Raw genomic sequence first — 14,232 nt, forward strand, 5'->3', positions numbered from 1 at the left:
AACTCTCACAACTCACCCTCCTCAAGATCCATAGGTAAGAAGCCAGCAGAAGGCTACCAAACTGAGGCAAGAAGCGTTGTGGAGAGAGGAGGGCAATAGTGGGGATGCGTTTCCACTTTCCAGAAAGGTTCACTCTGCTCTTGTGTTTGCCACTGAAAGAAAAATAAGTGAATTAGAAAACTCTTATGACATTTTGAAACTGAACTTAAGAACAATTGTAATAACACAGCAAGACGCCAAAACACAAGCCGTAGCAGTGACATTCCTCATGATCCATTGGCTTATTTATGGCTTGTCTTTCTGGTGAGTCAGATCAAACCATAGCGAAACAAGCAACACTCGACAATCTAAATTGAACCACAGAACCATTCCTTTTCGTCCACCCCATCCACCCAAATATTACTGTTGTGCACGCACCTTCAGACGCGGTCAGATACATTTGCCGCTGCAGCAGCCCTGGCGGTCAGCACGCACAACAGGGATCCACAACTGCTGTCGTTGTTGGGTTAGTTTGGCTAGTAGAGGCGAGGCACGTGCGCACACCTGTCTGGACTCAACAAACGCGAGAGAGGGAAGGGCAACACACGTTCTCACTGGCACTCCTGTCTTTTTTGCCCGCACAGCAGGACTACCGAACACGAGGCACACTAACGCGCCCCCGTACAAGTAAGGCTCGCACCATCTTATTCAGCAAAGCGTTTCTATATTACTGGGTAGCGCGTCCCATCTCACAGTACAGCGGCACAGAACAGCAGCACACTATAGAGTTACAGCTCGCCAACAACGTCGCACAACTGTCAACTCCGGTAGTCCATGTCATAAAAGACCACGTAGGTGTTACACACACCTCAGCGTCAGATACTCATTGTCTCAGACTGTCGGGGCATACAATCCTCACAGCATGTTCTGGGACGCAGTCACGTAGTGGTAATGTGGGCGCCTAGCGTCGTAGCGTAACATAAGATAAGTGTATTGCAAACTGTCGGCACTAGTGTTGCGTTGGCGGGAAAAGGGCGCTCTCTTCTCTCTCGAGTTCCCTTCTATCTGACGTCGCGTGGTGTTGTAGGCAGGAAACGGGCGCTCTCTCTTTTGGGATTCCCTTCTGTCTGGCGTCGCAGTGTGTCTTTGGCGGGGAACGGGCGGTCTCTCTCTCTCTCTCTCTCTCTCTCGTTGCCGTTATAAAGGCGCAAACTCCGCAACTTCAACATCGACCGAACCGGGACCACAATCAAGATATGTAACTTTTATGGTTTAACTGAGCCTTGGACCATGTCGAGCGTCTATCACTGGTGTTTTGTTCCGCAGTGCAACAGCTCGTCACGCAATACCCCCGGGAAAAGGTTCATTTCTGTGCCCAAAAACATGACCATTAGGAAGCTGTGGTTCCGCGCAGCTCAGCGTCACGACAAAAACATCCCTCGTGGCACCAGCTACTGCTGTGAAGACCACTTCAACGTGAGTAGTGACAGTTGATAGATTCTGTATGGTGTTGTGCGGGTAAAATTTCGGTAAATATTAAATTCCTTGCCTGTTTCAAGTTAGGGAACGAAAATATTCTTTTCTGGGAGATTTCGGTGCTAACCGTGGTGATTGTTTTACTCTCACCTAACCTAACCTACCTCACCGATAAATTTGATAAAAATAGTATCTCAGGAACGAATAATTTGTGGCGATAAACATATATACCAGTGTTACACGTGACCAGGTACTTCACGGATTTTTTTTTTTTCTTTTTCGTGAGACGGGTTCACTTATATAATGATGCTGAAAATAGTTTCGCCCCTACAGAGAAATAACACAACAATAACTCTCACCCACAATGTTCTCTCGAGACGGCTGGCTGGCACTTGCCCGCGGCCACCTACTGACAGTCACACATCACCTAACCAATCCTAATGAAACTAACCCAACCAATCTAACTAACCAAACTTACTAAACTAACCTAACCAAACCAACCTAACTTAACCAGACTAATGTAACCTAACGAAACCAACTTAACTTCAACTAATCTAACATTATTAAACTAGCCTAATGTAACTGTCATGGCTAAGAAATGAATATGAAATAGTTATCCTGCGTTTTTTTGTTAAATCTGGCATTGCACTGGAAATAACTGAGGTAACACCCACTGCAGACTTACCCTCAGAAATTGTCAGTCTTGAAATTTGTAGACTAAAGTTATTTTCACAATCCCCAGTGAATATCAGAGTAAACCACAGAAACCATGTCTATATGTTGACTTCCCTCAATGCCTCAGTGACTACAGAATATTATTTTGTTCAATTTAGTTTAGATAATCTTTAAGTCTGGGATGTTCAAGTAATTTGTCTCTTTTACTTCTACAGCTAGAAGAGGACCTAGAAAATTATAAAAATTTCATAAAAATGAAAAAGCGTGCAAAGTTTAAGCCAGGTGTTCTGCCTCATATATTTGAATGTCACAAGAATGGTGGACACAACAATGGTATTCAAAAAAATGGACACAACAATGGTGTTCACAAGAACGGTGGGCACAACAGTGGTGTTCACAAGAATGGTGGCCAGCAAAGTACTACCTTGCAAACAAGAAAAGGTAATTATTTGTCTCATTAATGTACTCAAATTTTTAGTTTGGTGTTTTCTGATAGATTTAGTTGTGTTTTTAAGTTATCTGACTTTTTTCTGGGAAATCACTAGTTTTTCCTTAATTCTGATGATCCTCACTAAGGAAAATCTATTCACTTCCCAGGAAAAAGACAAATACCACATACTTTAAAAACATAGTAAAATCTATCAGAAAATATAGTTTCATGCTCTTAGATGACAAACCTTACTACATACTTAACCTGTGCTGATAAGCCTATCCTACCTAACCTAGCCTGACTAACATAAGTTTTACAATAAACAAAATATTCCTTATTGAGGGGAATTAGGATGCTTGTAGAGCAGTCTATATCACACGTCATGCTTGCTCGTTTCAAAAGAAAAGTAGCGCATTGGCTGATGTTGGCTAACATCAGTACTGTGTCACATGTGGACCAGATCATTGTTTCTTGGTGGCACCCAATGCACACAAAATACCTTGAGGCTAAATCTTCATTATATCAGTGTTCCACCACATTTAGGAAGTGCACCTTGCAACCCTCACAAACCATATTTTAAACTGAAGGTGGAAGCTAGAGACCTTTCCATTAATATCTTGTTACAGGCATTGATAGACCTGCACAGGTGATGAGTGAAGATGGTGATCCTGTCAACTATGCACAGTCTGCTGCAAAACTTATTGGTGCTCAGGTACAGATAATCATTGTGCTGCTTATTGTCAATAAGGTGTTTTCATTACCAGCTTGATGGAGTAGGACGAGTTATAACATTTATTTTATCTGCCTAGGTAGCTACTGCTGTATCTGCCAATCAAGTTATAAGACTGAGACCCATCCTGCCAAAGCCTGCTCCACAAGAGCAGGCTGCACAAAATGGAGGTGTGTATGGGGAATGTACCAAAGTTAGAAGGGATCCCCCCATTCAAATAATGTAAACACCAAAACTAAATGAACACATTGTAGTGTGCTGGTGCTTATCAAAGTCAAGTGATATTGTGTGCATTCAGTAGAATGCCATCCATGACAAAACTTGGCAAAGAAGAAACTGTTTTGGAACTGTTTGGATGAGCTGCCTTTACAATAACTTTTTTCCCTTTCATTGCATGTGTTTACCATGGTGATGTTTATTTTCCATTAACTACTAAAGATTTCTCTTACTTTTGTGTGACTATCAAATATTTATTTACTTTTTGTTTGATTTTCAATATCTGTCATTTAATTTTGTTTCACTTTCTTTAGAGAACAGGCAGTCTCCCAAATACATAAAGGCAAGACAAAGGACAGCAGCAAGGATGATATTCAATGGAAGTTGACAAAAAAATAAATAAGGAGTAGGCCATAGTCTGTGGAAAGGGGTGGCAGTTCCTCTGTGTCAATGTGGTGTCAGAATAACAAAGTGTACAGAAAAGGACATCCATCAGTTCAAAAAGTGCAGGGCATGTTGGGAAGGTGGGCATTAGGAACCCCGAAAACCACAGGTCTGGAAGCAGTCAGAGGAGAGATGGGATGGAATACTTTAAGGAAAAGAAAAGCTAAAGGGAAATCAGGATTTATTAAGAGACTAGAAGGGCTAAATAAAGACAGGTTGGCAAAGAGGACAATATTAAAAAGAAAAAAAACAAGAAGGGATTTTTGTGGAGAAATGAGATGAATATGAAGATGGAAGAAAAAGAGAAAATGTAGGAGAAAGGAACAGACTAAAGAGCAAGGAGGATAGAGGCCAATGGGTGGAAAGGATGGAAGTAAGGGATGGAAAAGAAATTAAAGTGGAACAAAAGGAAACAGAAGCCAGAGAGGGTAGACTGAGAAGTAAACTAACACTAAAAGCAAGAAAGAGGGATGAACTGGGACAGTGTGGGAGGAAAGGAGGCAACAGAACATCTAATGGTAGAGTGTGATGGGATTTCAATAGATGGGACTGATTGGAGTAAGTGTTTACAGCATTTTCAAGAGCTGCCTTCCTCTCTCTTGTATAATCTTTGGTCATGCCCTCAGATGATCATGTCAAGAGGAAAGGCATGAAACAGACGATCTTGAGCCTACAGGAGAAAATGGAAGTCTTGGAGAGGATAGATGCTGGTGTCTCAGAGAAAGATATATGTGCAGAGTTTCATATAAAGTTCAAAACCTTCTATGACATCAAGAAGAACAAGAAGAAGATCCGTGCTGATGCCCGGACCATGCAGGAACCAGCGACTGCCACAGAAGTCAAGAAGACCAAGTTCACACCAAGCAACCATGCATCCCTGGATGCAGAGGTGTTCAGGTGGTACCAGAAGGAGTGTGCCACTGGGGTGCATGTGAGTGGGGATGACCTCCAAAGTGCTGCTGCAAGGTTGGCCAAACAACTTAACATCACCGACTTTAAACCAAGTGCTGGTTGGCTGTTAAGGTTTTGGGACCAACACTGCCCAGCCGACCTTGAGGTTACTGAGAAAAGTAACAGTGCTGACGAAGCAGCCGTGGAAACTTTCAGGGAGGAGCTGCATGGGATATTTCCAACCAACCAGCATGGTAAGTGGTGTCACAATTTTATTTTATGAGCAGGGGTTTTTAAGGATATTTCACATAAACCATAATTTTGATTAGTTGGCAAAGGCTGAGCCAACTTACAGAGGCTTCACTGTGATATTTACCAGGTGTCTTTAATTATTTGCATAACTGATAATACACACAACTTTTTACTCTTCTACATTTGTCTGCCTTAAAATATTTGTCATACACACAACTTTTTACTCTTCTACATTTGCCTTAATATATTTGCCATTCACTTTTGATTACCAATATATTTGTCATCTACTTTTGTTTGATTATCAAGACATTTGTCTTTCAATTTTCATGTGATAGCTATTTCATGCCATATTGTGCCTATGAGACCCATTAAAATGGCAACCAAAGACAAAAATAATTAATTTTTAACTAAATCCTCTTGGGAACATGATCTGTACACTGTTTGGCTCTGCTTCTCATTCCAAGTGTTTGTTTGCATTGAATTCTCATGAAATGCATTTTCATCTTTCTTGTGTAATCCAAACGTGTCCTTTCTGCATCAGGATAGCTATACTTCTTCAATCTGGCCTTCTTAACTATTCCTGTACCTTCATCCCACAGCTCCTGCCACACACACCTCAGCAGAGGTGACTACAGCCATAGCACCCACCGAAGCTGTGTACATTGTGGAGAGAGACACAGACAGAGCACCCACTGAAGCTGTGTACATTGTGGAGAGAGACACAGACAGAGCACCCACTGAAGCTGTGTACATTGTGGAGAAAGACACAGATAGAGGAACATTAGAAAATGAATATATAGACCTAGAAGAGAATGATCCATGGGATGTCAACACACCCAAAGAAGACCCACATAGCACACCATTCGTGTACAGCACACCCAGCCAGAATGCACACAATAATGAAATCAATGATCTCCAACCTAGAGAAAGCTGGAGAGAAACCAACACCCATGACCTGCCACCACTGGAGCAGGATGCAGACTTGCACATGGAGGTAAGAAGGGAGCTCAGGGAGATCAAAGACTTTATGAGGGAGATGAGCTCTTCTATGAGATCCATTAAAATGGCAGCCAAAGACATCTCTGAAACACTGAAGGTAATTGCTGCTGCTCGTAATGGCTTTAGGTAACTGTACCATTTTGTTAATACGTATTTATGTTAGCTGTACAGAAAGAGAGGACTGAATCAAAGTTATTACCAAGTCATGTGTTTCATGTCTGGTGTTGTACAGGTCATCATCAAGAGAATGTGTTGTGGTTTGTTCCAATGAGTATGGTGTTCTTCATCAGTATTAGGTTCTCTTCCACTGATTTCAGTGTTCTTCCTCAAACTTGAGCCCTGATGTAAAGCAATTTCCAGAGAGATATTTAGGTCCTGACTAGGCTGTGTGACTTGGTTACACAATCCAACCCTGGCTGTGGTATGTTAGATGATCTGCATGCAAAGAATGGTGAAGTACAGCTTTTGTTTGTTAGGCATAGCCTCCACTCACTTCCTGTGTGTTGAATTTTCTTAATATTAAGTCTTCTGATACCCTATGAACTTTATTTACCAGGTTTTGTAATGAGATTGCCTGCAAATCAGAGGACTTGGTAGTTGAAGGGAAAATCCAAAAGCAGATGGAAGTGAGTGGGGAATGTGACCACAACTGTACAAATGGTTGCCGGTGTGGCAAGGTGTTATGTGTGGTGCACATGGAGGCAGTGTTAGTTTTGTAAATTTTTTTTTAGCAGGTAACAGGGCTTGATCTTGAGAGAAAAACAAGCATAGTGATATTATTTTGTTAATGGACTCAAGGCTACATTTGTACAACTCTGGAATCCTTAAATCTCTTGTCTTAAATGAAGTTAACAAGTTTTTTCAAAGACTTCTTCATATTAGGCAGCGACAGGACTTTGTTATAATAAATTGGAAAGTGTATCTTATACTATTTCATGCTTAGTCATACCTTGGCCCAAATTAAATATTGGATTGGTTTTTAATAATAGATTTTATTTTTTAAAGAGGTACAGAAAATGGGTTCTTTATAAGTTAGAATTAAAGAAAATTTACTCTTAAAAGAAAATAAATTATACTCAAGTTAAAGAAATGTTGTCTAGATGAGAGAACGGGTTTAAAAAGTGATCCATATGTTGTTTTGTCGCACTGTACCAGTTCGGGTGGGTGAAAAATACGTTGTCTTTCCTCTAAAGCCAAATTTCTGAAGCAATATTTTCTTAATAAATTTTGTAAGGAAAACAAATATCTTTTAAATGTACCTATTTCATCCTGCTTAATGTAGATAATGGTAGTAGTGATAAAGTCTGGTGATGAAGTGTTGAGATCTTGTTCAGAATGATTAGGTTGTTGTTTTTATCACTTGTATAGGTAAAATCAGGTACAATGATTGAATAAATGTAAGAAAAAGGAAGAGAGAATATGTGAAACCAGTGTGATCAAAATAATACCACCAAAGCACCTACAGCATATGGGAGCAACAAGTTCATGCAGTCTGACACAGCCTCTCATCTCGGAGGCTTGAAGTCCTATGGTTCTGAGCATTTCTGCCGGGGAGAGGAACCAACACCACCACACTGTAAGGAGAGGAGGTGTCAGAAGTTTAGATCTCATGCAAGAGTCAGCCAGTATGCATCTCCACCCTTTGTTTTCAATGGTAACCTTTGGGACTAATAGTTCTTTCTCCAGCTACACTCATCACTGTCCACCAAACAAATTATGAACTTGGATGAGAAAAGAAATACAAAACAGGGGCCGTGTTTGATGGAGGACAGATACATGACTCAGACAAATATAAAATGTTATGTTGGGAGTAATGTGAAGATCATTGTGAGTTAAGTAAGAATTAAATGTTGTAGAGAAGATAAACTGATGAAGCCAGAAGTGTTTGGTAAGTAAAGTAGCAACGGTGTAGATTACAATGGTAGTAATAGTAGTACCATCTATAACATATTACAGCACCACCACCACAATAGTAGTAGTATGTAGTAATAGCAGCATAGTAAAATTAGTAGTAGTAATAGTAATAGCATTGTAATAATAATAATAATAATAATAATAATAATAATAATAATAATAATAATAATAGTAATAATAATAATAATAATAGCAGTAGTAGTAGTAGTAGTAGTAGTAGTAGCAAAAATATTAGTACTAGTAATGGTAGCAGCAGCACATTAAAAGTTGTAGTAGTATATCATGCACTAGCAATAACAGTGTATCTCTACCTTAAGTGCCTAATTGTTTGCTAGGCAGCAGCACTAAGTCCCAGACCATTACCGCAAGTGACTAAGTAGTTATGAGTTAACTACCACTTCCTTTACAAATAACGCCACCAGACAACTACACTACTATGTACTTGAACGATACTTAACTAGCTATTCGGTAGTTACTGTAGACCGTAAATTTATTGGTCATAGAAACATTGAAATGCAACGTCAGTCCACATTATTCACCACTACTTCCCTCATACAAGGACAACCAAACAATAAATCGATTGGGTAGATCGTTAACTACCTATCTGGTAGTTACTGTAGATAATTTATTACAGCTATCCAAAACTAATGAAAATGAAACTACACACTACATTATTCACAACTCCTTTCCTCTTACATATAAATATTACTCGCCTGTAATCCAATACCTGAGAATGGGTGAAATGAGAGAGCAGCGATACCATTCTCCCTTCGTCATCTCTGTGGACCAACTGAGGCGTGTGCCCTGCCAGGCCCAGGAGGGTCAGCCGCTCAGGGCTACCAACCACACCATTCTTCCACACGTTTCTCCCTCCTTGTCTAGACTGTAGTGCCTGTGAAAGAAGTAATAATAATCTACACTAATGTGAATGGTTCCTGGGTGCAAGATATTCATGACATTTGAACCTGCCATCTGCCATAGTTTCGAGACGCTTCGTTCTCTCATGCGAACCAATTCATTGGTTGAGATGTTTAGTCCGGTTCTTATGAATGTTTCTCATATCAGTAGTGCAGAATGATGCAGAATCCTTGTTCAGCTATCATTATGTAAAATGGTAAAGTTGAGGCACAAGTTGAAGCTGCGTGTGGCCCCAGTGCCTGTTTCCATCTCACTGTCCTCTGAGTCTGGGGTGGACACCCCTCACCCCGGGACACCAGGTCACTGTGACACCCGGGTTTCTACGGAGTACCTTCCCAGGTTTCTCCAGGTACTCATTCATCGATCAACCAAAGGAAGAATGAGGAGCAAGCTGAGCAGAGAAGATTTGAACCAAGACCCGCAGATTCACCGCCAGGTGTGCTCGCCGCTGCACCACGCAGGCGCTACACAGTCCTGGAAATGCCCTTGACAACTACAATCACGGCCATTAGAGTATTGACCCTTTCACTGTTTGACAAATTTTTTCCCCGTTCAATACCTGTGATCTTCAACACATTATTTATGGTTAATCTCGTAAATATTTCTGCACCATAAAAAGACAAGATTAATCTGTCTCCTCTTTTCTCTCCTGTGTCTTCATGCAAAAATTTTCCGTACTTCAAGGAAGGTTAGCGAAGGACAGCCATGGCACTTAAAGGGTTAAAAATAGAGACCAGGCAACGTAATGTTTAGAAACCCAATGGTGTAAATTTGTGTAGAAATTCTGCAAGGCATCGAAGAGAGCAACATGGGTGAAGGAGAGCGTAAAATCTTATTGCCTGTAGTCTTGTTCTTGGTGGTAGCATGACTCGGATTAAATAATAAGCGTCATACTCTCATTAATATTCAGTAAGTGAAAAAAAAAAGTAATCTATTAGTTTTAACACAGTAGTAGTACAATGTTCAAAGTTCATAAAATCATCCAATATCAGTAAAAGTAAAATAAATATATATAAATGTTCCACTGCCAGACGTGACACTTCAGGTCGGTAAGATGATGGAGGGCTGCCGGGCTGAGGCGGCAGGCGTGGCTACCAGCGACACACTAGCACGCTGAGGAGCGCTGCGTGTTTTATTACCCCGTGATAGATAATGACACCAGTCGTTTCAAATTATTAATCCTGGATAATTCTACTAAACTCTCTCTCTCTCTCTACATCACCATTTTCTTCAGATTCACGGAGAGAGAGAGAGAGAGAGAGAGAGAGAGAGAGAGAGAGAGAGAGAGAGAGAGAGAGAGAGAGAGAGAGAGAGAGAGAGAATAAATAATCTTAAAAAAAGTCGAACAGAAAAGGAAGAACAAAATAAACAAGGGGAACACCACCACCACCACCACCACCACCGCCGCTACCACCACAAGCACAGCCAATCAGTAAGCTCGCCGCCCTGGAAGTGTCCAATCAGAGCGAAGGGGCGTGGCTTGGCATACCTACAGTGCCACACGCGACCCTTTCAAGATGCATGGCACCTCCTCCTCTTCCTTCACTTTCCCCACCTCTACTTTCTCCTCCTCCTTCACACTCACAACCTCAGTCAACACACGAGGAGTCCTGCCGCGCCTCCTACAGCAGTGCCAACCGTGAGTGCCATCAAAGAGTGCCAGCAGTTTAAACTCAGTCTCGTTTGTGCTGCTCCCAGTAAGTTAGGTTAGGTTAGGTTAGATTACCACAGCGGATCAACCTTCTCCAAAACTCTTCTGCGCCTTCGTCAGTCAGTCCCACTATAAGCGTGTCTTCCTTCACTACATCCATGACCCTTCTCTTAAGTCTTCCTCTCTTTCTCCTGCCAGGTAGATTCATCTCCATCCTCCTCCTCCTCCTCCCCACACACTTCTCGTCTCTCGACACGCCCAAGCCACCTCAGTTTCGTCTCTCTAGCTTTGCTCCCAAACCAACGGTGCAGTAACTTAATAAAACAATTGGGTAAATCAATATAACAGTCTTTTGGGAACTAACACTCAAGTGGGTCTTCTTTTCCCATCAATTTTGTTGCCCTTAGCCAGTGAACCTCTTGCAGAGAGAGAGAGAGAGAGAGAGAGAGAGAGAGAGAGAGAGAGAGAGAGAGAGAGAGAGAGAGAGAGAGAGAGAGAGAGAGAGAGAGAGAGAGAGAGAGAGAGAAAACGAAAATTTGCACATATAATGATGTCAAGAAATCAATGTGAAAAATAAATTAGTTAGACAAGTAATAAGAACAAAAGGATACATAGAGTAATAATACCTAAGGTGATATAAAAAAAAGAAAAAAAACAACAATTGTCTTTATGGTCACGTATTGTGTGTTTGTTTGTGTACGTAGTAATTACAATGAAATGAGTTATTTTTTTTCTATTTCTTTTAATATAGTTTCGCTTGTGATTTGTCTAGAAAAGAAATAATGTGGACTGTTTACTTTGTCGAAACCAACCTTTCCCAAACCAAATCTTTCCCAATGTCTTTCTCCTTCTCCTCTTCCTATTCCTCCTCGTCTTCTTCTTTTTCTTCTTTTTCCTCCTCCTCCTTCTCTTCCTCATTTTCTTCTTCCTTCACCTCCTCATTTTCTTCTACTTTCTCTTCCTCCTTGTTTTCTTCTTCTTCCACCTCCTTTTCGTTTCCTTCTACTTCTTCTTCCTCCACCTCATTTTCTTCTTCCTCTTCCTCATCTTCCTCCTCCTCCTCCTCCTCTTCGTTTTCTACTTCGTCTCGTCCCTCCTGAGATGTCCGTGTTCTCCCACAGGTGCGCCATGAGGACGGTGTTCACAGTGGGCGTGTGGGCGTGGGCGTGGGTGTGTGCTGGGAGCCTCACCCTGCCCTTGCCACGACCCCCAGGTGTGTGTGTGTGTGTGTGTGTGTGTGTGTGTGTGTGTTTGTATTTCCATCTATCTATCTGTGTTGTTATCTGTAGGTGCCTGTGTGTGTCTGCCTGTCTGTTGGCGTGTGTTGGCGTGTGTGTCGCTCTCTCCCGCCATTCGCTTCATTACTCGCTGCCATCTCCTCACTGAGGCAACAAGGGCGGCGACCACTTCTGGCGCGCTCATTCAGGCACCGTCACCCTCTGCTGGGCGCGGTGTGCAGGGCTAAATGGCAGGCTGCTGGGAACTCCTTCCCCACCACGCACGCGACCACGCCGCGTGCGAAGCCGAGGCGAGGGTGACTACTGAGAGAAACCAGTTACGCAGTTATTATGCATAACGAACAGCCACGGCAGGCGAGGGCAATTATGCAGTTAATGTACATAACGAGCTGCCACAGCAGGCGAGGCCGCCTCTTGCCTGAAATATGAAACAAGGCTGCCCTCACCACCGCTGACACTTATAACACAGCAGCTGAGTGAGACTCGTGCTCCGCGCCGTGGCGGGCTGCAGCCATTCTGCCATTCTTACTCCGGCTTCCTCCCGAGTCGAAACGTTAATTATCCCACGGCAATCTGTCCCCGAGGAAACTATCGCACAAAACAACTCGCCTGCTTTCCCTTTACTGCAAGACACCTGTGGCTCTCTGTACACCGCTGAGCGAACCTGCCCGCGTGGTCATGTGTGGAGGCCATGCACGAGTGTTGAACAAGAGTATTTCGGCAATCAAGACTGCCCAGTCATTACGAATGTTGATTAAGTTCACATCTAGAGGTTTACTCTGACTGTTAATGACCGCGTGACACTCCATGACTCATCGGGATGGCGATTTTACACCGTGGGAAATATCTTGACCAGAAATAAAGAAACTTTTTGAGGGACAACATTTCCTCTCTCTCTCTCTCTCTCTCTCTCTCTCTCTCTCTCTCTCTCTCTCTCTCTCTCTCTCTCTCTCTCTCTCTCTCTCTCTCACACACATCATTCCCATGTTTGCCCGTCACTAATCACGTCGCCGCAGTGATGGACAGTCGCCTTGTCAACAGCAGCAGGCGGCGCCACGCAACATTACCGCCTCGCTCCGGGTTTGCTCGTCATGCACCATTCACACGAGAATAATGACACGCACCACAACACACGCCATAACAATACAAAATGCATACAGAAACTATACAGTGTTCTATTCGGGAAGGTTTCGGCAAATCTTTGTATTGATCAAGTAACAAGAATAAAGTCAGGATGAATGTCTGCATTGGTAAAAAAAAAATATAAGGAAAATTTTTGCATAAATCTCTCTATTTAATAGAAGAAATCCTGGAGTTTGGATAAATTTCTGTATTAATCATTATTTTCAAGTTATACGAGGTCTCTGTATTCGTTGTATTTTTCTTTCCTCGATCTTTTCCTATTTTTTCCTTCCCCACTCTCGAGTTAACTTCACTTCTTATAAATTCTAATAAAACAATATCAATAAAAAATAAAACTTAGTTATTTTGATAATTTCACTTTTCAGTGATGGAATAATCGCGAATTATACTTTTAAATAAAAATCCACCGATTAAAGAGGAATGACATTCATAGAAGAATCAGATCATCAATCATATATATATATATATATATATATATATATATATATATATATATATATATATATATATATATATATATATATATATATATATATATATATATATATATATTCACTGAGGCATATTTGGCAATTTATTACTGCAAATCATTGAATAACAAAGTTATTAGGAGTTACATTTCTGAATGAGATTTAATTTTTACTTTTTGCAGATGCACACTGCAATACATCATGGTGATGATCAAGAAATGGGGCAACGCTTCCTTTCAAGCTGCATCTCCAGGAGGAAAGGGTTGAAAAGGACAATATTTGCCTTCCTAAAATGTACATATTTAAAAAAATCACAATCGACTTTCTTGTGAGACTATGAACAATATTATAGTACACATACGTGTAATGGAAAAAAAAAAAAATGTATATTGTACTTTTTTCTAGATATAAATGAAGGCTAAAGTAAACTGTTTCTTAAACTTTGCTGCTTTGTGGTGCACTGCATCTTGGACCTTGATGGCGCACCGAGCCTGAAGTCAATGTAGAGCAGGCTGACTAAAAGAAGACACGATAACGAAGCAGATTTCACGATAACGAGGCAGAAATCCCCAAAACGAAGCAGATTTCACGATAACGAAGCGAGTTTCACGATAACTCAGCGGATTTCGCGATAACTCAGCGAATCTCACTATAACGAAGCAAATTTCACGATAACGAAGCAAATTTCCCGATAATGAAGCGATGTTGCAGCAAGTTTTCCCTGGCAGGGATGAATCCTTTCTCCCCCTCAAGCAGCCATCCCAGGCCTGCAGGAGTGTGTGCGGACAGTGGCGGTACAACCCTCC

At 41.6% G+C, this 14,232-nt stretch overlaps 2 protein-coding genes across 5 annotated transcripts in view; one reads left to right on the plus strand and one right to left on the minus strand.

Annotated features, from left to right (window-relative positions):
- LOC135093000 (uncharacterized) overlaps positions 1 to 14,232 on the minus strand; it is a 74,181-nt gene that overhangs the window by 5,744 nt on the left and 54,205 nt on the right. The window contains exons 7-9 of one of the 2 annotated variants that reach the window (XM_063991839.1): positions 8,720 to 8,898; positions 7,556 to 7,666; positions 17 to 152 (exon numbers count right to left, since the gene is read on the minus strand). In XM_063991839.1, the coding sequence (XP_063847909.1) occupies positions 7,576 to 7,666; positions 8,720 to 8,898 (270 nt within the window). In that variant the 3' untranslated portion in view covers positions 17 to 152; positions 7,556 to 7,575. The remainder of the gene's footprint in view (positions 1 to 16; positions 153 to 7,555; positions 7,667 to 8,719; positions 8,899 to 14,232) is intronic. The other variant, XM_063991838.1, reaches the window with a different exon arrangement.
- On the plus strand, positions 410 to 7,335 carry LOC135092998 (uncharacterized). 3 transcript variants are annotated; one of them, XM_063991834.1, is made up of 6 exons: positions 410 to 666; positions 2,346 to 2,571; positions 3,187 to 3,272; positions 3,370 to 3,460; positions 4,577 to 5,095; positions 5,693 to 7,335. In XM_063991834.1, exons 2-6 carry the CDS (start codon positions 2,385 to 2,387, stop codon positions 6,220 to 6,222), a joined length of 1,413 nt encoding a protein of 470 aa, XP_063847904.1. In that variant the 5' UTR covers positions 410 to 666; positions 2,346 to 2,384; the 3' UTR covers positions 6,223 to 7,335. The 3 variants fall into 3 exon arrangements, with proteins under 3 accessions (XP_063847904.1, XP_063847902.1, XP_063847903.1); XM_063991832.1 differs by having other exon boundaries at positions 411 to 1,455; XM_063991833.1 differs by lacking the exons at positions 3,187 to 3,272; positions 3,370 to 3,460 and having other exon boundaries at positions 412 to 1,455.

The sequence above is a fragment of the Scylla paramamosain genome, chromosome 41 (assembly GCF_035594125.1).
Source record: "Scylla paramamosain isolate STU-SP2022 chromosome 41, ASM3559412v1, whole genome shotgun sequence".
Taxonomy (NCBI): domain Eukaryota; kingdom Metazoa; phylum Arthropoda; class Malacostraca; order Decapoda; family Portunidae; genus Scylla; species Scylla paramamosain.